Raw genomic sequence first — 26,826 nt, forward strand, 5'->3', positions numbered from 1 at the left:
TGACAAAAGGTGATCCACTGGAGAAGGCAATGGCAAACCACTCCAGTATCTTTGCCATGAAAACTCTATGGACAGTTCCAATAGGCATAACGATATGACGCTGGAAGATGAGCCCCTCAGGTCGGAAGGTGTCCAATATGCTACTGGGGATGAGCAGACGGCTAGTACGAGTAGCGCCAGAATGAATGAAGCGGCTGGGCCAAAGCCGAAAGGACGCTCAGTTGTGGAAGTAACTGGTGGCGAAAAGACAGTCCGATGCTGTAAAGATTTTTATTCCATAGGAACCTGGAACGTCAGATCCATGAATCAAGGCAAGCTGGACGTGGTTAAACAAGAAATGAGAAGACTGAACATCGACATTTTAGGAATCAGTGAACTAAAATGGACAGGAATGGGTGAATTTAATTCAGATGACCATCAGGTATACTACTGTGGACAAGAATCTTGCAGAAGAAATGGAGTAGCATTCATAATCAATAAGAGAGTAGGAAAAGCAGTCTTGGGATACAATCCCCAAAATGACAGAATGATCTCAGTTCGAATCCAAGGCAAACCATTCAACATCACAGTGATCCAGGTCTACGCCCCAACCACTGCTGCTGAAGAGGATGAAGTTGATCAGTTCTATGAAGCCCTACAACACCTTCTAGAAGCAACGCCCAAAAATGATGTGCTTATCATCATGGGGGATTGGAATGCTAAAGTAGGAAGCCAAAAGATAACCGGGATAACAGGCAAGTTTGGCCTTGGAGTACAAAATGAAGCAGGGCACAGGCTGGTAGAATTTTGTCAAGAGAATACAATGGTCATAGCAAACACTCTTTTCCAGCAACCCAAGAGACGACTCTACACATGGACATCACCAGACGGTCAACACAGAAATCAGATTGACTATGTGCTCTGCAGCCAAAGATGGAAAAGTTCTATCCAGTCAATAAAAACAAGACCAGGAGCTGATTGTGGTTCAGATCATGAGCTTCTTGTTGCAAAATTTAGGCTTAAATTGAAGAAAGTAGGGAAAAGCACTAGGCCACTCAGGTATGAACTAAATCATATCCCTGACGAATACACAGTAGAGGTGACAAATAGATTTAAGGAATTAGATCTGATAGACAGAGTGCCTGAAGAACTATGGACGGAGGTTCGCAACATTGTACAAGAGGTAGCAACTAAAACCATCCCAAAGAAAAAGAAATGCAAGAAATCAAAATGGCTGTCTGAGGAAGCTTTACAAATAGCTAAGGAGAGAAGGGAAGTGAAAGGCAAGGGAGAAAGAGAAAGATACACCCAATTGAATGCAGAATTCCAGAGAAAAGCTAGAAGAGATAAGAATGCCTTCTTAAATGAACAGTGCAAACAAATAGAAGAAAACAATAGAATGGGGAGGACCAGAGATCTTTTCAAGAAAATTGGAGATATGAAGAGAACGTTTCATGCAAAGATGGGTATGATAAGGGACCAAAATGGTAGGGACCTCACAGAAGCAGAAGAGATCAAACAAAGGTGGCAAAATTATACAGAAGAACTATACAAGAGCGAGCTTAACATCCCTGATGACCACAATGGGGTAGTTACTGACCTGGAGCCAGACATCCTGGAATGTGAAGTCAAATGGGCCTTAGGAAGTCTGAGCAACAATAAAGCTAGTGGTAGTGACAGCATTCCAGTTGAACTATTCAAAATCTTAAAGGACGATGCAGTAAAAGTGCTACACTCAATATGCCAGCAAATTTGGAAAACTCAACAATGGCCACAGGATTGGAAAAGGTCAGTTTACATTCCAATCCCAAAGAAGGGCAATGCCAAAGAATGTTCAAACTACCGCACCATCGCACTAATTTCTCATGCTAGCAAAGTTATGCTCAAAATCCTACAAGCTAGGCTCCAGCAATATGTGGACCGAGAACTTCCAGAAGTACAGGCAGGATTTCGAAGAGGCAGAGGAACTAGAGATCAAATTGCCAACATACGCTGGATCATGGAGAAAGCTAGGGAGTACCAGAAGAACGTCTACTTCTGCTTCATTGACTATGCTAAAGCCTTTGATTGTGTGGAGCACAACAAATTGTGGCAAGTTCTTAAAGAGATGGGAATACCAGAGCATCTTATTTGTCTCTTGAGAAATTTATATGCAGGTCAAGAAGCAACAGTGAGAACTGAACATGGAATCACTGACTGGTTCAAAATTGAGAAAGGAGTTCGGCAAGGCTGTATACTGTCGCCTTGCCTATTTAACTTGTATGCAGAGCACATCATGAGAAATGCGGGATTAGAGGAGTCACAAATTGGGATCAAGATTGCAGGGAGAAATATCAACAACCTCAGATATGCAGATGATACCACTCTAATGGCAGAAAGTGAAGAGGAACTAAAGAGCCTGTTGATGCGGGTGAAGGAGGAGAGTGCCAAAGTTGGCTTGAAACTCAACATCAAGAAAACAAAGATCATGGCATCCGGCCCTCTCAATTCCTGGCAAATAGAAGGGGAAGAAATGGAGATAGTGACAGATTTTATTTTCCTGGGCTCCAAGATCACTGCAGATGGGGACTGCAGCAAAGAAATTAAAAGACGCTTGCTCCTGGGGAGGAAAGCTATGGCAAATCTAGACAGCACCCTAAAAAGCAGAGACATCACCCTGCCAACAAAAGTGCGTTTAGTCAAGGCTATGGTCTTCCCTGTTGCAATGTATGGCTGCGAAAGTTGGACCATAAGGAAGGCCGAGCGTCAAAGAATTGAGGCTTTTGAACTCTGGTGCTGGAGAAGACTCTTGCGAGTCCCTTGGACTGCAAGGCGAACAAACCAGTCAGTCCTAGAGGAGATCAGCCCTGACTGCTCTTTAGAAGGCCAGATCCTGAAGATGAAACTCAAATATTTTGGCCACCTCATGAGAAGGAAGGACTCCCTGGAGAAGAGCCTAATGCTGGGAGAGATCGAGGGCAAAAGAAGAAGGGGACGACAGAGAATGAGGTGGATGGATGGAGTCACTGAAGCAGTAGGTGCAAACTTAAATGGACTCCGGGGAATGGTAGAGGACAGGAAGGCCTGGAGGATCATTGTCCATGGGGTCGCGATGGGTCGGACACGACTTCGCACATAACAACAACATACAAGGTAAGCTCCCAAACCAAGACAACTTAAACCCCTACAAACATGCCAAGAGACTGAAGAGCAAGAGATTGAAGAACCATTTGTTTATACCTCCTGCAGGTGGAAGCCTGAAAGATAACATGGCACGATAGACAGATGATGATAAATGCGAGAGAGATGATTTACCCATTTTACAAGAGATCTCAGAGCTGTGTAGTACCAAAGTACAAGTTATTGGCAAATCAGAAAATGTTGGACTACGTCATGATCAACAAGGTGCTCTGTCAGTATTAAAACATCCTAAAACACTTACATTTCTGGGGAATAAGACACCCTGAGCTATCCCCAACATATATTATTACACCATCCTGGGATGATGCAGAAGCCAGGAAGAGCAGTAAACCGGAGATTCCTGTAGTAAGTGATGAGGGATCTATGCAGTATCACAGCATGTTACCCCCAACATGCTACTCATGCTCACCATGGCACTGGCCAACCCCTTTCCTGGTGCCCGTCAAGTATATTTAGAAAGAACTATTTTTCAGGCTTTGAGAAACCCTGGAAGTGGTGATGTGCCCCTTTGGAGATGTGGGTGAGGAAGTAAGATGCGGGAGCCAGCCAATTAATCAATCATTTGCTATTTCCAGGGTGGCAAAAGAAACTAGGCCTGTAACGCAACTGAAGAAGAAACTCTGGTTGGAAATGCCTGGAATGGTTAAGAGTGGCGGCTTTTAATCCGGTGAGCTGGGTTTAATTCCCTGCTCTTTCACATGCAGATGGCAGGGTGACCTTGGGCTAGTCACAGTCTTGACAGAGCTGTTCTCACAGAGAAGTCCTATCAGAGCTCTCTTTGCCCCACCTACCTCATAGGGTGCCTGTTGTGGGGAGAGGAAGGGATGGCAATTGTAAGCTGCTTTGAGACTCCTTCAGGTAGTGAAAAGCAGGGTATAATAGCTAACTTTTTTTTCCAGTCTATGAAATAGGAATGGGCTGCTCCAGGAACTGCAGATCTTGGAATCTTTGGCTGGCATGAACGAATAGGAGATGTTTGCCAGTTCTCCTGATGCAGACTCTTGTGTCCTGCAACATCTGTTCCCCTCTCATTAAGACCTATGGATGATGTCAGTGAGAGGATGGACATGTTCAGCAGTAGCTTCACAACCACAGAACAGACTTCCAAAAGACACCCGTAGCTCCCAAATCTATTGGCTTTTAGAGAAGCCTGTGAGTCCTGGTTCTTGAAACTGGCTTTTGTGTAGCTCTAAAAGGGGAAACCAGGATGTTGTTTAGCCGAGTTATACTTAGCAGGAGAAATTTAGAATTAATTATGAATTTTCCATTGCTTTGGATTTTAGTTTGAACTTGGCTGTAGTTTGAAAGCCCCCCCCCTCCTGGTGCCAAGCACAACCAGCACCCCAGAGAGGCAGTGGGGGCACTCAGCGGGCCGGGGAAGCCATCCCCCCCCTGCCCCATGGAGACCACAGCTTACCAGCTTGTGGCTGACGCTTCCTGTGGGGGGGGGGGCGGGTTAGAACTCACGGTTGAGGGCTCAATCAGAAGGCACAAAGCACCTTCCGATTGGGCCCTCACCCATTCCCGGGGGGGGGGAGGCGCTTTGTGCCTCCCAACTGGTTAGAACTCCCAGGTGAGGGCCCTCACCCGGACCAGCCCTGCCCACTCTCCGCCCCCAAAGCCCTTAACCAAATATGATACCGCTCAAAGAATGATTACAGATTACTGGAAGACACTCTGAGCTCTTGACAAGGAAGGCAAATATTTTACTAAAGAGAGAGCCATTACCAATTGGTCCAGGTTCAGACATGACAAACACCAATCCTGCCCTCTTTCATCAGTGGAATGCTGTCTACAAAGACAGTTCAACATCTGCAGTTGCTGAAGAGCATAAATGACACACTTCCTGAAGGAATCGGAACACCACGGGAAGCCATCAGAACAGTCCTCCACAGTCAGCACTGGCTTTCTGTGGTTTTCCATGCTCAATTTAAAAGTTAATATTTTTCTCACTGGGGTTTAAAAATATTTTGAGCTCAACATCTCAACCTTCTCATGCCAAATTATCCCTACAGTCCTTCATACACACCAAGCATGAACAGTAAGAACACATCTATTTTTAAATTACAATACGCTGATTCTTCTGCGCTACCACATTGCTCTTCCATCACGTGGATACTGACTTACAATTGTGCATTTAATTCCAGCTACAGTTCTGCAGTTCCCAGCCACAGCCAAGGCAAACATGGCCGTCACCTCCTACATGCGGCCCTTGAAGCCCAGCTGCTTCCCTACCCTCCCTTGCTCCCCACTCAAAGCAGTAAATTAGCGCAGGAGGGTTTTATATATTTGCAAAAATGCACACAGTCAAAACAATCTTTTTTCTCTCTTCTTCAGATGTGAAAAGGATGATATTTTTAGATGGCAGCACCACCGGGAATAGCGTGGCATTGCCAGACACTTTACCGGCCTGACCGGTCTTCCTGTCAGGTGCTCCAGTGACACTTCATCAGTTCACACTGGACAGGCTGGGGCTGCACTTCCATTCAGAGCCAAACTCATTGCTACAAACCGGTCTAAAAATAGACAGGTGGTCAGCGTGGAAAACACAGTGACAGGACTGTTGCAGCTTGACAGTCTAGCTTTTAAGAACCATAAGCGGGCTTGGCAATTCCTGTAAAACAGCTAATATAACATCAAGGCACTTTATGCTAGTGTGCTGTCAATTTTACATTGCAAGGGTTTTCAGAGGCAATGCAACGTTTCCCTGTTTGGACTGCACATTGGGAGGTCGGTATTAAAATATGGACACAATCAGGCTACCTTAATACCAACCTTCCGATGACAGTTTTAAAGATCCTATTTCCTGTTCTGAATTGAAGTGTTTATATCATTGCAGATTATCACCGCTATCATTTCATTCTCTAGCTTTGGGAAAATTTTCAGCTTTAATATTCTTTACTGTTTCGTGCCCTTCCAGCTCCTATTTCAACAGGAAAGGCTTCAGTAGTTTATGGTTATGTGGCTTTCCCTCTTCAAACCTCTTTGTGAGTTCTGGATCGAAAAACAGGGTGTTCCTTATTAGTTACTCAACTTTCTGAAACAGAAGTTTGTTCAGCATAAGAAAGAAACTGCTTTCCCCACCTTAAATACTATGGTAGGGGTTTTGTACAGATAATACTTTGTCCCACTTCCTTATTCTGGAACAGCCACCCTCGTGGTCACTTACATGGTACAGCCTCTCATTTATTCACAATATTTCCATATGACCTCTTTTTGTATTGTACTTCCACAGAAATGTGTATTGTTGGGTCCCCATGGAAGAAGATTTAAAAAATCCTTTTTTTTATAGATGCGCCATGTGCAGCTGGTGTGAGAATTTCCATCCTTCAACCTGGTGTGAGAATTTCCTTGCCAGTTGACCCTGTGTGTGGAAACGCTCACCACTGGTTGGAAGAATCGCTTTCTGGTCAGTGCTCCAGCATCATGATGGAGAAATCCACATGGTAGTACAATTAGTGTCTTTATTTATTTATTTAGATTTCTTTACCGCCCATTTCTTTGCAGCTCTGGGCGATTTAGTGTACTGAAAACACCTAGCATTCTCCTTCAGACCAGAGATGGCCACTGTAAAGATAAATGAAACAAACTTAATCCAATATGACAAAGGCACATCTGTTCCAGATGAGATTTCATTCTTCCCCCTTGAGCATCACACATTTATAGCTGGAGGGGTGGGGGTGCCTCTCAGGCTGAGGTTCATCTTAGATGTCCAGGAGGCAGTGGCAGTCAAAGGCATATTTTAGCAGAACAGGCTGGTAAGCCAGGTACACACTGTTCTGGGGTGGGGGATCTTCTCACTGTTACAAAGGTGCTGGCAACACCATCCCACTCAAAAAAGGAGAAGGAGGAATGAGCTTTTATTTGCTAAACACTTGAAACAAGAGGTCCAGAATACAGCAGTAATGGGGCCAACTCTGGATTGCTGCATAGGACACACTATTTTATCAACTTACGGCCTCCCGGATGGTTTCCAGGTCCTGGAGCCAGGATTGCTTAAGAACTTCCTAAATGTGAACCAACCCATTCATGCTGGTCCTGCAGCCCTTGCTTTGGGCTTCACCCATCACCTAAGCAGATAGTTGCATCACAGTTGCCTCAATGGTGAACCTGCATCACAAGGTTCACCTGGCTCTCTTAGGTGGTATTAAAGCTGTGATTTTCTCAAGAACTACAAAGGATTTTTGTCACTACTTTGAATGTTTTATTATTAGTTGTGTTAGAAACTGTGCTACTGTTTTTTAGTTCGTAATTTTATATGAGCTGCCTTTGTAAATCACTTGAAAAAGTGATATGAAAACATTTAAAAATGAAAACAAGTCATCAGAATATCAGATCAGCCTGTATTCTTCTTTGAGTCACTTAGAATCTTGTTTACTAGTATGTAAACCTAACCTCACAGAATAGGATCCTGAACAGTGCTCCTTTTGTATAGGCTTTCATTTTGGACAAGATTAATCCCCCACAGGCTTCCTATACCTGGGTTCTTTTGAGAACCTCTGAAGAATTTGAGGGATTGTCCAAATTGTGTCTTCAGGCTGATGCTTCAGTACTGAGAAGTAACCCAAGAACATGAAGAACTTCAATTTTTCCAGGACCAACTCAGGACGTTTTACATCTCTGAAGTTTAGGCTGACTCATACTCCCAGCACAAAGTAGAAATCTGAACATCAGTTAGCTCCTCTTTCTACACAGACTTGATACACTTACTGGCCAAATACCAAGAGTACCTACCTCATAGGAATATGTCCCTTTCTCTCTTGTAGGACTGCATATTAATCTTTCCCTGCTAGCTTCATCTCCTGTCTTTTCTCTATGACACTTGTGCAGGCATATCACTGGTAGAATGGCCATCAGTTTGCATTTATGTACTCAGGGAGAGGTGTAGAAGGAGAGCCCACTCCCTCCTAGTATGCCCATTTCTCTAACCATCATCAGCTGCTTACATCTGTCATTTCTTCTTAGGGAGTTCCATGCAATAAGCATGCAATCAACATTAATTTGACACATCCAGAGGCCTTCCTTTGAGCCTGCACTTCTGAGGAAGAATGTAGTTCCCCCTGTCAATGGTGTCATGGCTGAGTGCCAATACATAATGGATATGTTTGCAATAGGCTAATAGTGATTGACAAGTCCTACCCTAACCTCCCCCAACTAAAATATATCTAATCCTGTATGCCTTAACATGTTTTTTTTTCCAAAAAGAGGTGCCATGGCCAATTTGTTAGACCACTCTAATATCGACAGATGTGCTCAATTTGTAACCTTTATACCCTTCCCCCCAAAACTATCTGAGACTTCTATGTGGATATTTGTGGGGAAATCTGGGAGAGTCCTGCAATCAGGACCACTGCACACACTCTTCTTATTTGGTCACTCCATCTACTGCAGTTCCAGTCATTTCCCAGTGCAATGTCACACCAAACAAAGAGCAAAAGGTATTTCCATGCCCTAAAAAAGATATAACGAACTCCAAAGGACCAGTGTGGAGCATCCAGAACTTCTCCACCAACAAAAGAACTTTAAAAAATGTCTGCTGGAATGCTATAGAGACTGTGTCTGTCAAAAACTCACTAGTCAGGTGTATTTATCTCTCATTAGAACTGGCCCAGGGTACACACCGAGAGCATTTCTATACTGTCGACTAATTTAAAAGGCACTGTTACTAGAACATGCAGGCCTTGCCATGAAACATAAGCAGTATAATCTTTATTAAAATCTTTAGAGAAAATCCTGCTCCAAATGCCATTTTCTTGACAGGTTAGAATTGTGTCTGGAATGAGCAAGATCTTTCCTATAAATTGCTCTGAACCTACAAAATGACTCTTCTGATAAAATCCATCAATGCTCTGCATATTTTCATTAAAAGGAGGACAGCTTTTGCCTTCAGTTATTGAAATAGCTGGGAAAAGGAAAGGTGAAAACGCTGGCTTTTTAACCTCTCTGTTTCTGCTGGGTTTTTAGGGTTATTTCTAGGATTAACAATAAGGAGTAGTCTTAGAATATTGCCTCTGTGTATTGACTATGCCCTCCAGGGTGGCATCAAAATTGAGACGTTAGAGTAACAACAGACATACAAGTACATTGTGGCCATCATTTGTTAACCTGCAAGCATAATTGTTTTGAATTTGTTTTACAATTTTACTGCAATCATTTTGGCCTTTTGGGGTTCTAAAAGTATGTTTATTAGTTTTTTTCTTAAAATGCAATTATTTGAGGTAGTATGCTTTCAAGGATTCCACTGAGGGTGACTGTCAAGAGTGTCGTGTACCATTTATTTACTAGAAAAACATATGTATTACATGCTGTAATGCCCCTTATAACTTTATTCTACAACAGGAGGCTTCCAGAGCAACAGACCACAAGTTACCTCAAGTACAAAAAGACGAAAAATCAAACCAAGATGGAACAAGAGCAAGTTTTACACAATGCCTTCAACCCAGAATTGTCTAGCAATTGTTAATCTACAGGTAGTGCAATCAAATTAATTGAACATGCCACCCAAAGCAAGAAAGCCAGTATGGTACAGCGATCAGTGTGTTGGGCTAGAAAGACCAGACTTCAAATTCCCAGTCAACCGTGAAGCTCACTGGATGACTCTGAGACAGTCAGTCTCTCTGTATCTCACAGGGTTGTCATGAGGCTAAAGTAGGGATGGGAAGGACACATATGCCTCCCTGAGCTTCATGGCAGGATTAAAATGTAACAGAAAAATACAGACTGCCAGACTGAGCAAACACATCTTTTGGATCCCAAAGCCTTCATCTCAACTTCTAATTGATTTAACATTATTCATTCCTGTTCCATTACAGGCTCACCTCTCTCCTTCCTTTGGCTCCCAGCCTGCATGTTCAGCAACTGCATTTTGATGTTCAAACCTTCAGGCATGACCCTGCTGCTGCAGTAGTGGTGTGGAAGGTGAAGGGCAAACTAGCTTTGCCAAAGGCTCAGGACAAAGTGGCCCTAATCAATTCCCCTGGGGATAGATCAAATAGCCCTGTCCTGACACTGCTGCATTCAATAGAAATCTGATCTAGGCCAAGAAACAAAATTAGCAGTCGAGCAGGAGCTAAACAGCCCCACTTGTCTTTGGATATTGATTAGTCCCTGCCTCTGTAGCAGCTGGTTGATAGACAAGCCAACCTTAGGCAGGGTACAGGGCAAAGAGGCGGTGAACACTGTATAGAATGAGATGAAACTGAGCAGGTTTTCTACTAAATCCTAAGAAATCTCACTCCAAAACCTTCTTACTCCAGACAATGGAGCATGCAGAAATCAGATTTACTTATGACCTCAAAGGCACACATATTGCCAATAACATGACCTGTAGTCCCACCAAGTCCACATGGTGGTAGGGGATGGGGGAAGTGAATGCATGAAGGCACAACTGTTACATTGTTTGCTTTACTGATGGACTGTCTCACAATGACACACATGATTGTCATCCCAGTTCAGAAATCCCTATTATATATACAGCATATAGAATGACAAATCCGGTCTCCACTGGCTACTAGGGTTGGCCAGGCCCTTCCAGCCACCATTGGGCACCTTCGAAATTCTGATAGAGGGTGATGGGTGCAACCACTAAACTGCTGTGACAGAAGGCACAGCAAACCACAAAATGGCCACTAAAGGAGGTAGAGCCCTTCCTCACACAGATATCACAAGTCCAAGTACAAAGAAGAAGAGAGAATTTTATGAAATACTGGGAAAGGAGAGAGAATAAAGCTAGCACTAAAGTAGCAACTGCTACCAAAAATGTTATTTTAATCCCTACAGCCAATAAGATTGCCTGTGGACAATCGGAGGCCCTGCTAAAAAAAAGCTCCACCTCCCCCCATCCACTTTCTAAAAATTCTTAGTAAGTGCCATGTTAGGGAACCCCAATCTAAAAAAATTCCACTCATTTTTAAAATTAAAAACTGAAAGGTAAAAATTGATTTAAGAGTGACAGAGAATCACCTCCCTTGCTCCTCATAAGACCAACTAAAAGAGGTAGAAAGAAGATGAAGAGAACCTAGATATTGAATAGCAGGCATTGTCCCCTTTCCAGAGAGCTAACCTTAAGCACAGACCTCCTTATGAGAGACTCAGAAGCAACTCTGAGGAGCTGCCAATGCCAATAGATTAGATGGGTCAAAGAAGAATCTGGCATCAGATGTTCTACAAGCGTCTATTTTAGACCACAAGCCTGTGCCAAAACATTATTGTGGCAGCTTTGTTTAAACATATTTTAAGAGCCAGGAACAGATTGCATTCACTATCCTCCGCCTTAAGGGAGGCAGTCATGTACAGTCCAGACAGCCCAAGGCCTTCTGCTAACTATTTCTACCCTTTTCACCCGAGGTAGCTTACTCTGGGAATCATGATACAAACAATAGTAAAAATAGAGTATGACTTCATGCCAAGTTAAACAACTGTATTGAGGTGCAAGCCACAGTGTTGGGTGATAGTGGCAGGAAAGAGAAAACAGTGACCAGCGCATGCCCCACACTCACCTTGCTCTGTCAGCCTAGGGCAGAAAGACCATGCTAGAAACAGCAAGCTTAAACTGCAACAAGATAAAGGACATGAATGTCACAGAAGGAGAGGCCACAGAAGGAGAGCGATGTCTTCATCGCTCACCTGCCAGCCATTTCCAGAAAGCCAACCCCACCTATGTGAAGAAAGAACCTAGGCTGACCCTAGGTCAAAGTAATCAAAACCAGCCACTTCTTCAACATCTGTGGCTAAAGCTGTAAGTTATTCCTAGATGCATGTAACTGTAGCCCAGCAGCAATTCTGGAAAAGGAGAAGCTGCTTTCAGTGTGGGCAACTGAGAGCAGAGAAGTAGCAGGAGAGGGAGCCACATAAATCCCTTCCCACACTGCTTCCATGTTCCACTCTTATTGCAGGTTTTTAAAGATGTTTGCCCTTAGAAATCTGCACTTGAAGCCCTGAGAGAGTGAAACTTTGGTGGGCAGAACCAGAAGGTGGAGTAAGGAAACAAGGGGTGGAGAAACCAATCAGCACTCCTTCCTGACTACTTCTCTGTTCCTGGTCACCCCCATCAGAAACAGCATTTCCTAATCTAAAATGGTTTATTGGTTTACTATTTCACACAATCTATAGTTTGGGACCTGTGCCTCTTCTCATCTCTGGCAAACTGGAGTGTATCCACACATATGTGTACGTCAGCAAGTGGGAGTTCACTCCTTATCCTTTCTGTTACAACCTGCTGAGACCTTCTGAAATTTTGTTCCACCAGACTCTGATGAAAAATACAGGGCACATTGTTGGGCTATGTGAAAGAAGGCAGTTTAGGGGCAACTGCTGTCCTCTCCTCCACAAAATGGATGTGAAGCATATAGTTGGATTCATTACATTCTGACATGTCTCTTCCTCTGTACAATAGACCAGTGGTCCCCAACCCCTGGAGACCGGTCCCGGTCCGTGGATCAGTCAATATCGGGTTGCAGCTCTTCCTCATCCTCCTCCCCGACTGCTGCCTCAGGGGCTGCCCTGCCACTCTGCCGCAGGCTCACCTTTGGTGCTCTCCAGCGGCCACCAAGGCTAGGGCTCCCCCTCAGCATGGCACTGCGCAGCTGCTGCTGGCAGCGCCCCCCAGTGGGCAGCAGGACGTCAGGGGCGCCAGCAGAAAAGCAAGTGGAGCAGGGGCTCAGGCAGTGGCGACATCCCGCAGCAAAAGACTACCCCCCCCCCCAGGGCCTCAGTAAAATTGTCAAGCATTAACCGGTCCCCAGTGATAAAAAGGTTCAGGACCACTGCAATAGACCGATAGACTCATGTAGAGTTAAGGCTAGTTAAGGCAATGCAGCAGCAATCTGGTTCCTACTATCTTGGGCAAGAAGACTAAATTCAGTTGCCTCAGCAGAAGATGTTACCACTAGATTAGGAACAAAAAAAGATCTGCAATTCCAAAAGCAGCAGAGATATTAGATGAGGACAACCTGCCCTTCAAAGCCTTAGCTTAGCAGCCAGTGTTAGGCAGCCAACACTCACAGTCAGAATGTCTAAAATGGCTGATCCAACTAGGGCATCCCCTATTTGTGGCAGCTTTGGTAAGAAAATCTCAGAGCTCTGCTTCAGTGTCTACTCCAAAGTTAATCACAAATTTATGCATGTGAATAGAAACAGAAGAGTAGCAGTCATTTCTTCATGGGTTCAAGTAGGGGGCAGAGCCTCAGACAGCCCCCCGCTTACAGGAAGATGCACCTCCATTCCCACAGCCCTAGAAACATTGCTTGGTTGTCAACTCACTCTGCTCATTCCAGGCAACAGTATGCTCCGACTCATACACCACCTCCCTGCAGTCTGATGTCCCAGCATCACTCCGTGGCCCCCAGTAGAAGAGCCGTCCTGCCAAACTCTCCAGTTTCTGTAGTGCCGACATCTTACACCCTTTGCTCTTGCTGGAGTTTTGACTGGTCACCTCAGCTCCATGGTTCATGTTTCCCTTTATTTTATCACCAGTCTTTTCTATGCCCCAGTTCTGGTCTCACAGCAAATACAGGGAGGCAGCTTGGCCAGGATTTAGAAAGGCAGTCATTGCTATTTGTTAGCAGATAGAGGCAGGCACACCGCTTTTCCTGTCCTGCAACAGGAAAAGAGGGTCAAAGGCAGCAACTGGAGAGGAGAGCGTCCCAGTCACGGCACAGCTCTTTACATTCCCCTCCAGATGATTGAGACAGGCATTTGGCTTGAGCCAACTGACTTCTAACTGGGAGAGAATTTCCATTAAACCCACCTCCCTGGACCAAAGTGTTCATGTTATTTCAGCCACTGGTATGCAGCGCTGCAGGGCAGCTCTCCATGCACATACCAGGACTCTCCATCCCCCATAATATCCAGGAACGCTCCAAGACAGTCCACTCCATATTCTTTTTCTCTGCTCAGACACAAACGGAGGGAGCCTGGTCACTCACACAGCTGGTCAGAAAGTGAACAGCAGGACGACTGAATTAATTCCAAGGGAAAGAGGCCAGCCAGATCAAGAGTAGCAAGGGCCATGCAATAAGGCTTAAAATAGGTCATAGATTCTCCAAAACTCTTCTTTTTCTTCCTCCCTTCAGAGCTCAGCATCAGACCAGGATCTCTTGTCAGGTAGGGAAAGCCCTCTTATCTGCCAGTATGGGAGGGTTCTTCAGTAGGAAGAAGCAGCAATTCAAAAGAGGGAGACATTCTGAAAACCTGGTGACCATACAGCACCTGGAGGCAAACCACTGGCATGGCAGACAGAAGGAGCACAGCTGAGGTCCAAAAGGCCCAAGTGCCAACTAGACACTTGTTCAAGTCCTCATCCTTCAGACAAACCATGAGCTAGAGACAGAGAGCACCCAGAGAGGAACATTTCAAAAGAGCATTCAAATGCAAAGCATTCATTTGCACAACCTCCTCTGTCACCATGCTGATGTCTTGGGGAAGCTATTTCTAAGCAGCCGCAGAAAACATGTATCCTTTGAATGGAAGAAAGAGATCTTTCACATTACCACCTAGTTCAAAGTCTTCTGATGACTATCAGGTGAGAAACCAGTCTCTTGGCCCTTAACCTTGGGATAAGAAGCCATTCTTAGGTGAAGGCACATGTGAAAGGGCAGAATGAAGGTGAAGGAAATGGCAAGGCTGACGCCTCCTCCAAAAGGATTGCTCACCAGATAAAGCGCAAGTCCAGGAGAAGAATCGGATGTCACTCTGGCAATACAGAAGCCCGACAGGAGACAAGAAGCTGTCACTGCTTTAGGCCCCCAGAAGAACGCAAAATATAACTGACCAGCCGGCCGAACAAATGCATCCACAGAAAAAGCTGAGTCCAAAACTGGAAGCTAAAATCAGAGTCTCCTTCCCACCTACTCGGAAGACTGCTGGGTTTGATATCCATACCACCATTTCCGAACATCGGCTCCTCGCTCTGTCGGTGCAGATCCAGAGTCAAGCTGCTACCCTGATTTCTTCAACATTGCCTTTGAATTCCAAACTAGCTGTGCGGTGAAGAGTCTACAGGACAAGACTGCACTTCTGGACAAGGACAGCCAGCTTGGTGGCCAGGCAGCTTGCAGTATTGTTTCAAGAAAAGTCCCAAAGGAACAGCCTTGAAGTGGGAAGAAGAGAAGAGTCTGGGCAGGATGCCAGATTTCTACAAAGCACTTAAAGTTACAGGCTCCCTTTTTTTTTTTTTTTTTTTGGTCTGTGCTAACAGTCATCACAGTAACCCATGAGGAAACTTTGCACCATTTGAGCACAGAGGAAGGGCGCAACTGCAGTTTAGCAGCAGAAGTGAACCAAGTTTAGAATGGGAATCTGGTAAACCCCATTAACTAAGGATCAAAGAGGCATTGTTTGTTTTGCAGCGTTTCCAAAAGCAGAGTTCATGAGCATCCCATCTCCCACAAAACCAGAGCAAACATAAGCTTCATTCAAACCACAAAACAAGAACAGTCACCTCCTCTACTAAACATTTGATCTGACTGTTGCAAAATAGCACTAACTGGTTGGACTAGTAACTGACCCAATGATATAATTCCAGACATGCAGTTGTGTTAGTCTGTAACAGCAAAATAAAACAAGAGTCCAGTGACACCCTAAAGAATAAATCAATTTTACTGTTTTTATTAGACAGTGTTATAAACCAGCTTCTCTTTGTAACATCACCTCCCACACACAAACCTTTCTGTTGTGAATATAAAAGCACTGACCTAGATATATACACCAATCCAGTGGTCCCCAACCTTTTTATCACTGGGGACTGGTCAACACTTGACAATTTTACTGAAGCCCGGGGGGGGTAGTCTTTTGCCGAGGGACATCACCGCCACCGCCTGAGCCCCTGCTCCACTTGCTTTCCTGCGGGCGACCCTGCCAGCAGCTGCTGCACAGTGCCATGCCAAGGGGGAGCTCCAGCCATGGTGGCCGCTGGAGAGCACCAAAGGTGAGTAGAGTAGCAGGGCAGCCGCAGAGGCAGCAGCTGGGGAGGAGGACGAGGAGGAGCCACGGCCCGGTACTGACTGATTCACAGACTGGCACCGGTCACCGGACCGGGGGTTGGGGACCACTGCATCCATCGATTCATACATGTTAGAATAAATTGTCTTTAAAATGCCACTTTGGGATAAGAAGCCCAAGGGCTCCCGTTTTATTTTGGCCCAGTAAGACTTAAGTAGAGCCTCTTGTGGTGCAGAGTGGTAAGGCAGCAGACATGCAGTCTGAAAGCTCTGCCCATGAGGCTGGGAGTTCGATCAAAGCAGCAGGTTCAAGGTTGACTCAGCCTTCCATCCTTCCAAGGTCAGTAAAATGAGTACCCAGCTTGCTGGGGAGTAAACAGTAATGACCGGGGAAGGCACTGGCAAACCACCCTGTATTGAGTCTGCCAAGAGGGCATCACCCCAAGGGTCAAACATGACCGGTGCTTGCACAGGGGATACCTTTACCTTTACCCTTAAGACTTAAGTAGCTGGGAACAGCTTCAGAGTTTAAAATGCCAGCTTGCAATTGAAGGACATAGAAATGATAACTTGGACAAGATTCACCCCCCCTACTCCTGACTAACAGGAAGGCTGAACTTCCCACTTTTCTGTCACATTACTAATCCCTTGAGAAAATGCCAATCATATCCGCCACCACTAAAATGTCATCACGGCTTTTTTTCTGGATGCAAAACATGGAGAAAGTGCAGGTTTAGGACCAAATTGCACACCAAGTAATCTTACTGGTCTGTGACTGCAAATAAACATAATTGAACTGTACACCACGTACATCAGTCCAGGTCAAAGTGGGTAAAGTAATGAGTAGCAGCATCAGCAAAGTGACCAATTCCCTTCCCAAACTTTTGGATAGGAAGCAAGATAGGAAACCAAAGGCTCCATGAGAAATAGACCAACAGACACATTTCAGGGTTCCTAGCTCTATAGACATGAGAACTTTGATTAGAAGAAAGTAGCTCTCGCTCAGAACACATGGAAAGGGTTAAACGTTATGCAGGTGAGGTTTCATTAGATCAGGTGGATTTTTTTGCCATCTCCAGAGACCAATCTCTGGTGGGTTCAGCACAAAAGCAAGAAAATATTTTCTAATGAGCACGCTGGAATACATGCAATCAGCCAGAGCTGCAGAAAAAAAATGACTGTGTACAACTGGGGGATGAACTCTAATAATGCAAAGGAGAAGTCCTTGAAGATACACAGGATCTGCCACAATAATCTTCTCTCCATGCCTCTGACATAACAATCACTAGGACCCTCCACCCAAACACGCTCCAATTACTGAGAAAACAAATCCCAATTGGAAAGACTGAATTGGTAAACTAGGCTGAGAATCAGTGGACTGGACAAAATAAATAGGAAGCAAATAAAACCCATGCCTAATACCCTTACATGACACTGCCATGGTGGCTCACATGTAAACCATTTAATCTGGAGTTGATAAAAGTCATTCACTCAGCTTTAACAGAGAATAGATGTAGTGGTTGGCAAATGGCTGTATTCCCTGTTGACTTCGTTTTTCCCAGACCTGTTTTATGGCACAATCCGCTGTTGGATGTGCAGCATCAAAGTGCTGTTGAGGTTCCCAGGGGCCATAGCCCCTTTAAATTTTCTCCCTTTCCTTCTGCTTCCAACTTAATTACTTCCCTTTCTCTCCAGCCAGCCAAAACATTTCTGAATCAATGTGTTAATTTGCTGTTTTGCATGGATATACACAAGAGAGTTTAAGCATTGCTCTTTGTTTTGCTGGCAGAGCCACACCTCTACATATCTTACACCAGTGGTCCCCAACCCCCGGTCTGGGGACAGGTCCCGGTCCGTGGATCAGTCGGTACCGGGCCGTGGCTCCTCCTCGTCCTCCTCCCTGGCTGCTGCCTCAGCTGCTGCCCTGCCAGTCTGCCACCGTTCACCTTTGGTGCTCTCCGGCGGCCGCCATGGCAGGGGCTCCCCCTCGGTGCGGCACTGCACAGCTGCTGCTGGCAGCGCCTCCCAGTGCGCAGTGGGAAGTCAGGGGCGCCGGCGGGAAAGCAAGTGGAGCAGGGGCTCAGGAGGTGGCGTACCTCAGCAAAGGACTACCCCCTCCCCGGGCCTCAGAAAAATTGTCAAGCGTTGACCGGTCCCCGGTGATAAAAAGGTTGGGGACCACTGTCTAACACTACTATAAAAGTCAGATCAAAAGGAACAAATCTCTAACAAATGAGCAGTTTGATTACAAAGTGAAAAGCAGAACCTAGTCTAAGATTATACTTAGGGCCATTCCGCACAACCGCCAATGTAGCTGAATCTGAGCACTATCGAAAAGCTCTGCAATAAATAGCGGCAGGTCTTGGTAACGCACACAGCTGTTTTTCTCGGGGGAAAAAGCTCTCCTACTAGCGCTGTTCTCGTAACGCACAAGTTTCGGGTCTCGCTGGAATCGCAACAAAGGAGGTGATATTTTTCTGCGCTTACTCCTGCCCCTCGCCATCAATTAAAAAGAACAGACAATGAACAGACAATGGACCCCAGTTACTGTGTTCAAGGAACTGATTAGTTATCCCACACGTTCATGCTTCCATTTGCTAAAAATAGGCAACACACACACTCTGGCAAGCAAACTCCAGGAGACCGAGCTTCATGGGACTACTTTATACTTTGAATGCAAGGGTAACATGTCCTAGGGCGTGGCACCCAAGAGGCAAGAAAATAAAGTTATAGAGCCAAGAGCTCTTTTGTTTATGTTAAAGAAAGGACATTTCCCATGTTCAATACTGTGGTTTCAAAGCTTTTATTGTTGTATATATTCCATTGTATATCAGTTTAATAGGTTATGTTATTATGTAACCCAGGTACTTAGTTTTATACTGAAGTCATTTTGGCCCGTTGTGTTTACTGGACTGTTACTATGTCTCTCTCTAGAAGTGCATATCAATTCAGGAGTCAGATAAACTTTTTCCCCACTTTCAGGAGGGCAGGCAAATATTTGAGGACTGTGAATATGTCAATTCTCTTTTTATGGACCCCTGTAACCCAGGAGATTCTTCTGCTTTCCTTCTCTTGCATGGCTGGAAGCAGAACAGCCAAAGGGTTATTGGCTCTTAGCATGTCACCTGCGGCCCTGAACAAGTCATGCCAACAGATTCAAGATTAGCCAAGGATGTGGTCTGTTTCTTTTTATTTAAATTTGTGTATTCTGTAACTAGCTTCCACTGGAGACACTGTAACATGTGTGTGTCTTAAAAAATATTAAGTGTACATTGGTTAAGCTGACTCATGAGGAACTTGGGTAAGCCTAACATGTTGAATGATGCATTTGTAGAATAGGACTTGCCACAATTCCAAGCATCTTGCATTATTTTAAGAAGAAAAGCAATAGAGACAAGTTCATATACTGAAACTACAAAAGGAAATGTTATGAATTGTCCTGCATTCAAATACCAACCAGTCTTCTTCCTACGTTGTCCTAGAACAATAATAATTAGCAGTGTCATAAAATTGATGCAAAGAGCTAGCGAATGTTGGCCAACAGACCTCGATTCTGGAGTTTGACCAAGCACTGGAACAGACTGAGATATGGAAATGTGATGTTTCTTGTCAGCTTTACTTTGGTATTTTATACCACGAGCCAAGCATTAGCAAAGTCCTCTTTTTTACTTCTTCAAGTGACGAAGTTCACCATCATAAGAACAAATAGTGGTGCAGGCCGGATGAGTGCAGTGTATCCCAGAAAAACAGAGAATGCCAGAACAGATTTAGAAGCATGCTACGGGAAGTTGGGACTTACACGGTACCCGAATCTTTCCCGTCTGTTCCCTGCACCACCATAACATTAAGCCAGTGACAATGTTGACATATCTAGATACATTTCCATTGAAACGATGAACAGAGAAAATAAATCTGCCTGCCACGCTCTGCCCACAAACACAGCACAGCTTAGGAGAGAGACCCCACTGTTTTTGAGCCTGCAAGCACCTGTGGAATTCTTGACAAAGGGTCACAGGCATAACCGCAAAATGCCCAGAGAGTTAGGTTATAAATAGCTCTCATAGACACTCTTCAGCATTTCAGGCACAAGCTCTGCTTAATGGGATACCTTTGAAAACGAACATATATAAAAATACATTCTTGCATATACATAGCTTACCTACAAGGTGAAGATCCTTGTGCAAAAGTAGTAAGTGCTGCTGAAGCAATTTTTAAAAATCTGCCCAGAAAATCTGCTCTCCAGTGGCAAATCAGAAGCTCTGCTGGGCAAAACTCCCACCCGGCCCCATTCACTTTCAAAAAACAGTTGGCAGGTGCTAAGAAAGGGGTCAGAAAGCACCATGGTGCCTTTGGGAACCACATTGGGGACCCTGGCTTAGGGCATTAACTAAGTCTGCAGGCAACCACAGCTCTTCCAATTACTCTACTGTACTCAATGAGGACCCCATGCCTGATAGAATAGGTGACATGGCATCTATCCATCTTCAGATCAAGTACCCACACCCAGTGAAGAGCTCTAGAAAAAGAGCACTTTGTACACACTATAGCCCCGGTTAGCATATTTCTAAAAATGCTTGGCTGAGAATGTTTACAGAACCTTTAATAGGCATTCTACCTCAGGACACCTACGGATATTTATTTATTTATTCTACCTCAGGACACCTATGGATATTTATTTATTTGCTTATTTATCACACTTCTATCCTGCCATTTTGCCACCATCACAACCACTATGAAGCAGCTGACAGACTGCCAACACACATCATAATACTGCATCTTGAAAAACCACTAAAGTTAACCAAGAAATCCCCTAGGAGTAAAACCAGAGCTAAAATACACATACAAAAACATTGAAACAATTAAAATGCATGAAGAGAAGGAGGGATCACCAAGGAAACACCAAACCTGGATAGCCGCCCCACCTAATCTCAAGGTAGGGCCCTCAAGCACCTTGGAATAGGACTGCAGCAGTTGGGTAGGTTGGCAAGAGATAAGGCAGGTTTAAAAGTCAATGGAAGAATCTTGAATGGGGCCCAGAAGCAAACTGGGAGCCAGAAAACATGGTCTTAAAACTGCAGTGATATGTTAATTTTATGGGCTTTTAATTGTATTTGAGGTTTTTATTGTGTAACCTGCCACGAGCCGGCTTGTTGAGAGTGGCAGAGAATAAGCCAAATAAATAAATATGGCCCCTATTACCCACTCCAAAAGTCTGAAGACTTTTCAAGGACAGCCCCATGTACAGCACCTTGCAATAATCTAATTTAGATGTATCAAAGTAGCCAGATTTTTTTTTGTCCAGGAAAGGCCACAACTGACTAACTAATCAAAGCTTGTAATAAGGTACTCGTGACCACAGCTCCCACTCAATTATTAATCAGGAGGCCTGAATTGGATAGCACCCATAAACTACAGACCTATTCCTTCAAGAGCAGTGATATCCTACCTCCTGGTCACACATTCTACTCACCAGTAGCACTTCTATCTTGTCTGGTTTAAGCTTGCATTTCTTAGCCTGTACCGACTACAAAACTGGCACCAGGCCCAGGTACAGCCTCCCTCAGTTCAGCTGCATCATACACAGCCCAAATGACCCCAGTCAGTCATTTCACATTAAAGAGCTAGGGAATCCCACAGCCCAAAGCCTGAAGGAATAAGCAGCAGTACCCCAGCACCAACTTCTGAAACCTACCTTCCAGGTAGAACTGGAATGCCTCCCAGTCCAAGCCCAAGGTAGTCCACAAGGATACCATGACTGATAGTATCAAAAACCGCTGAGAGGTCCAGGAGAATCAATAGAATCATACTCCCTCTGTCCATCTCCTGGAACCTATACAACCACCAAGTCAACTGAAACAAAGGATCCAAATTTATTTATTTTATTTGTATTTATTTGTTTATTCATTATTTCAATTTATAGCCCACCGCTTTCCGTGGACTTGTGACGGGTTACATAAAACCAAGTAAACCCCCCCCCCAACCCCATATCCTAAAAACACAAGAGGCGGCATAGCCTCCATTCTTTAGTCAATCATTACAGGGTAGAAGGTCATAGAAAGGTATCATGTTGGCCAGAGGAGGGCTCCCAGTTGTTCCTGGTCCTGGCCTCAACCAAAGATCTGGCAGAAGAGCTCCGTTTTGCAGGCCCTGCAGAACTGAGAAAGCTCCGTCAGGGTCCTCAGCTCTTTTGGGAGCTGATTCCACCAGGTCGGGGCCAGGATCGAAAAAGCCCTGGCCCAGGTAAAGGCCAGGCATGCTTCTCTGGGGCCAGAGTCCCTCTAGAGACTCGTGGGTGGGCTACAGTATAGAAATTCCCATACAACATATGAAACTCCATCTAGTCCCATAGCAATGCCGACAGGACATTAAAATAAGCAACATAATTATTTTATTTATTTATTTATTTATTAAATTATATTTATATACCGCTCTCTCCTGAGGTTCAGAGCGGTTTACATAAAATATAGAAAATAGTACATAGAACTCAGTTTTCTACAATAATATTAACATTAATAACTTTAACCAGGGAACTATTGCAAACAGGTCCAGGGCAGACGGTATGGATGGATTTCTGAGGGGGGGGAGAAGGGGCCCTGTGGATGTTGTTGATTTTGTTCAGACTCATACAAGAATATAAGAAGGACAGTCTAATAACTAAACCTTACAGAGAGAGAAAGACCTATTCAATGGCAATATAATAAAATAAAGAAAGTGTCCTTTTTACAGTTTTCCTTATCTGTTTATTCAGTAGGATTTCTTGTCAAAACGGCATCCAGGTAATTTCCGTTTTCAGTGAAATTCTTTCCTCAGTGACAAGTCCTCTGAGTCTTCAATATTTTTATCAATTTTATAAATATCAAGAATATAAACTTTATGTATAGTAATAATATAATACTGGCCAGAGGCTCACATAGGTATGGGAATACCAGTCTGTATTGACACGTTCCCCATCTGTTCAGTCTCAACCAAATGCCTGGTGGAAGAGCTCCCTTTGCAGGCCCTGCAGAACTGTTTTAGCTCTGTCAGGGCCCTGATCTCCTCTGGGAGCTGATTCCACCAGGTGGGGGCCAGGACAGAGAAGGCCCTGGCCCTGGATGAGACTAGGCAGGCTTCTTTAGGGCAAGGGATCATTAGCCAGTTGATGATGGCGGAGCATAAAGATCTTTGAGGGGCATAAGCAAGGAAGCGGTCCCTCAGGTACACTGGGCCCTGACCACATATGGCCTTAAAGGTGATTACCAGAACCTTAAGTCTGATGTGGAATTCAACTGGCAACCACTGTAGCTGATGGAGAAGAGGCCGAATGTGGGACCAACATGATGTTGCTGTGAGGACCCTGGCCGCTGTATTTTGGACCAGCTGATTTGCTGGCAGGGGATCATGGGAATTGTAGTCCATAGACATCTGGAGGACCGCAGGTTGACTACCCCTGATCTAGGTGATGGGAGCCTCCAAGGGGAAGCAGAGGGAACTAGAAGAGCACCATGTGCAAAGGTTTGGAACCTACTTACTGTTCGCTGCTACTATGTTCATTACCTTCCTTTTGACTCACAATCTTTGCAGGCAACCATCCAACAGGGATATTTGTCGGGATGGACACAGTGCAGGGCCAGCCAACAGCTAAGCCTACAATACAACCAACAGCTACCGTGATCAGTGTACTGTGCAGTTGCCACCTCTCTTGTTCAAGCCTGGCTCCTGAACCACCACATATTGCTTAACTGTTTGACAAGTGCAGTTATCTCTACTTACAGGCAGGCAGAAACAAGGACAGCTGCGTGTGTGATTCTGTGGTCTCCCTATGTAGCCTTGCTGAAGCTGTAGATTCCGGAGTAGGGACAAGGGAAGGCCAGCATAGAGCAAGTTATAGAAGTCTAATCTGGAGGTGACAGTTGCACGGAGTCAGGCAGGACACTACTTTGATGACTTGTGCCTCCATAGAAAGGGAGGCATCAAGGATCACCCCCAGATTTCTGGTGGTCTGTGCAACAGTAAGGTGCACACCATCCCGATTGGGTAGGCACGCTTCCTGCACTGAGCCCTTCCTACCCAGCCACAGGAACTCCATCTTTGAAGGGTTCAGCTTCAGGTGATTCCGCTTTAACCACTCAGCCACAGCCTCCAAACACCTGGCCAGTTGGTCGGCGGGGGGTGTTGGTTGGTCAACCATCAGAGGTAGAGTTGGGTATCACTGGCATATTAATGACACCCAAACCCAAACCTTTGGACCTTGATAGATACGGATCAAACATACAGGTAGTAGGCTGGTCCCCTTTGAGCATTAATACATGACATCTATCATTCAAAGGCAACTCAGACATATATCTACCCTATGTAGGACCAGTGATTGCATGGTCTGCAACAATACATGCAGACAGCATCACTGAAGTCAGAATGCATTGGGAATACAGTGAAATCTGATCAAGTAACACAGTTAAGGCAGAAAGATACACAATCTACTCCTGAAGCTGTAAGTCTAGTTGGTGCAAAATCTCCACAATAGTTTTATAATTAGTCAAAATGTTTATTTCTTCCTGGCAATACTGGGAAATGGCAAAACTCCACTGACACAGCAGAATTAAAGACCACTGAGACCCATTACAGTTGTCAAAATACCTCCTGCCTAACCTAAAACACAGAGAAGGCTAGGCAGTCCCTTCTCTGCCAAGTACAGTCATCAGGAGCTGAATGACAGTTATCCTGATATGAGATCAAAAGACCAAGATCCCACTACATGGCTTTTCCCCAAGCACCACAACAATATTGATTATTTCCTCTAACAGTCCAAGATATTTTCATGTCTTTCAAGACATATTTTCTATAAACCATCTGGACAAACCATTTCCAGAAAGAGGAATGACCCACAACAACAAGGAGTTGCCATAATAAAGCGGCACTGTTCAATATTCACAAAAATGACGCTTCAGCAGTTTTTTTTTCATAGTATGTTTCTATACATTTATTTGTCGTTTTTTAAATAAACAGTATGTAGTATTTATGTACAACAAAAACTGAAAGGGAAATGCAGGAGGACATGCTGCCATCATTCTTGAATGGGAGAGTAGCCAGTTCCACTTGATGAAAGTATTCATTAAATATATAAATTACTTTGTGAGCAGAAATGTAAGGTGCAAGTTGAAGGCACCAGCTCAAACAAAATCAAGTCAGGCCTATGCCCAACCCTCTTGAGGAACCCCTTCCATTGCCTAATCATTACATTTCTTGTAGGTGAAACTTATCTTAAACATGTTAATTTCAAAGGCTCAATGAAATTATGGTTTACTCCCAAATAAATAGATAAATTAGGACCAAATTTTAGCACTTTAATGCATGTAATATGTAACAACTGCTCCATTGTCTGAAATTGTCTCTTAAACCAGGTTGAAGTCAGAACCAGGAACAACGGGGGACCCTCCTCAGGGTACATAGTAACATCCAGCATACCCCACCCTGGGGGGTGGGCAGCTGCAGGGATGGGGGGAGGGATTATGCCGTTAATATTGTTTTATCTATCTGGGGTTTTATCATGTTTTATGGAAGGGGTTATATTGTACCCCGCCACGAGTCTCCGGAGAGTTTCGGGCTAAAAATCTAAGAAATAAACAAAGAAACAAATAAATTGATAAAACTGGACCATTTCTCATCTTATCTGGAAAGGCATGTCCATGCAGTAAGAGGTTTGTAAGGTGACATTTTCCCCACTGTGAATGTTTTTCATCACATCACAGTAGAATACATTATAACTCCAACATTAATTCTGTCACACATTTGTAGATACAGGTGCAACTTCAAAGGTCATCTATGATGAGTGCAGAAATCAACCAAATATGTAAAAGGTACATACTTATTAGCATAAGAACTTTGCCACTCCAAATTATGTAAATTCTTTGCAAATGAGCAAAGAACAACTTAACAAATGACAGGAAATGGATATGTGCCCCTTACATTTTTTCATTTACTGATAACAAGGAACCCTTTAGTCAGACATTGTAATATCGGTAAACCAGTCTACAGCAGCATAACACACTTCCAAAGTATGTGTAATATCCCCATCTGGTGGCTGGACCACACAGAATGATACCAAACTATGGCTCAAGATGTACATGTCTCTCTTCAAACTCTTCCCAGCCGCCAAGTGTCCTCAGATCTTTCCCACAAGTACGGAGACGGCTTCCTAGGTCTTGATCCAGCATCTATGAAGACTACACTGCAGTTAAATAATGTTTAACTAACAGCTGCCAATCTTTGCTAAAGAGAGGAGTAAACTAAGGAAGAGGGCTGCAGATCACACAAAGCTTTTTGCACAATACTCTGTTCATACATCAACTACATGAACAGTTAGCTAAGCCATTCACCTGTATAATGATCCACACATTCAATTGAAGGGCCCCCCAAAAACCTACTCTTGGAAGCCAGATAGTGAACTACATAAAGAAATCACATGGGAGGATCACACATAACCCACTGTAGTTATTTGGCACTCTGCAAGTACCCAAATCCTTACCAAAATATTCTTGAGTATTTGAGCACATGAACTTGCATCATACTGAATCAAACCACTGGTTCACAAAAGTTAGTGTTTTCTACTCAGAGTGGCAGCAGATCTCTCAGGCCACAGACAGAGGTCTTTCACAACCCCAGGAACTGAGTCTTTCCACTGAAGAAGCTGTGGATTGAACCTGTGATCTTCTGCATGCCAAACAGAGGTTCTACCACTGAGCTACTGGCC

At 44.4% G+C, this 26,826-nt stretch overlaps 1 protein-coding gene across 3 annotated transcripts in view; it reads right to left on the bottom strand.

Moving 5' to 3' along the window:
* Positions 1-26,826, bottom strand: part of PRKACA (protein kinase cAMP-activated catalytic subunit alpha) — an 89,184-nt gene that overhangs the window by 53,655 nt on the left and 8,703 nt on the right. The window contains exon 1 of one of the 3 annotated variants that reach the window (XM_077327345.1): positions 13,420-13,676. The exons of the other annotated variants lie outside the window; for them this stretch is intronic. Coding sequence (XP_077183460.1) covers positions 13,420-13,609 — 190 coding nt within the window. The 5' untranslated portion in view covers positions 13,610-13,676. Of the gene's footprint in view, positions 1-13,419; positions 13,677-26,826 lie in introns of those variants that run through there. 3 annotated transcript variants of the gene reach the window in all.

The sequence above is a fragment of the Paroedura picta genome, chromosome 3 (assembly GCF_049243985.1).
Source record: "Paroedura picta isolate Pp20150507F chromosome 3, Ppicta_v3.0, whole genome shotgun sequence".
NCBI classification, from domain to species: Eukaryota; Metazoa; Chordata; class Lepidosauria; order Squamata; family Gekkonidae; genus Paroedura; species Paroedura picta.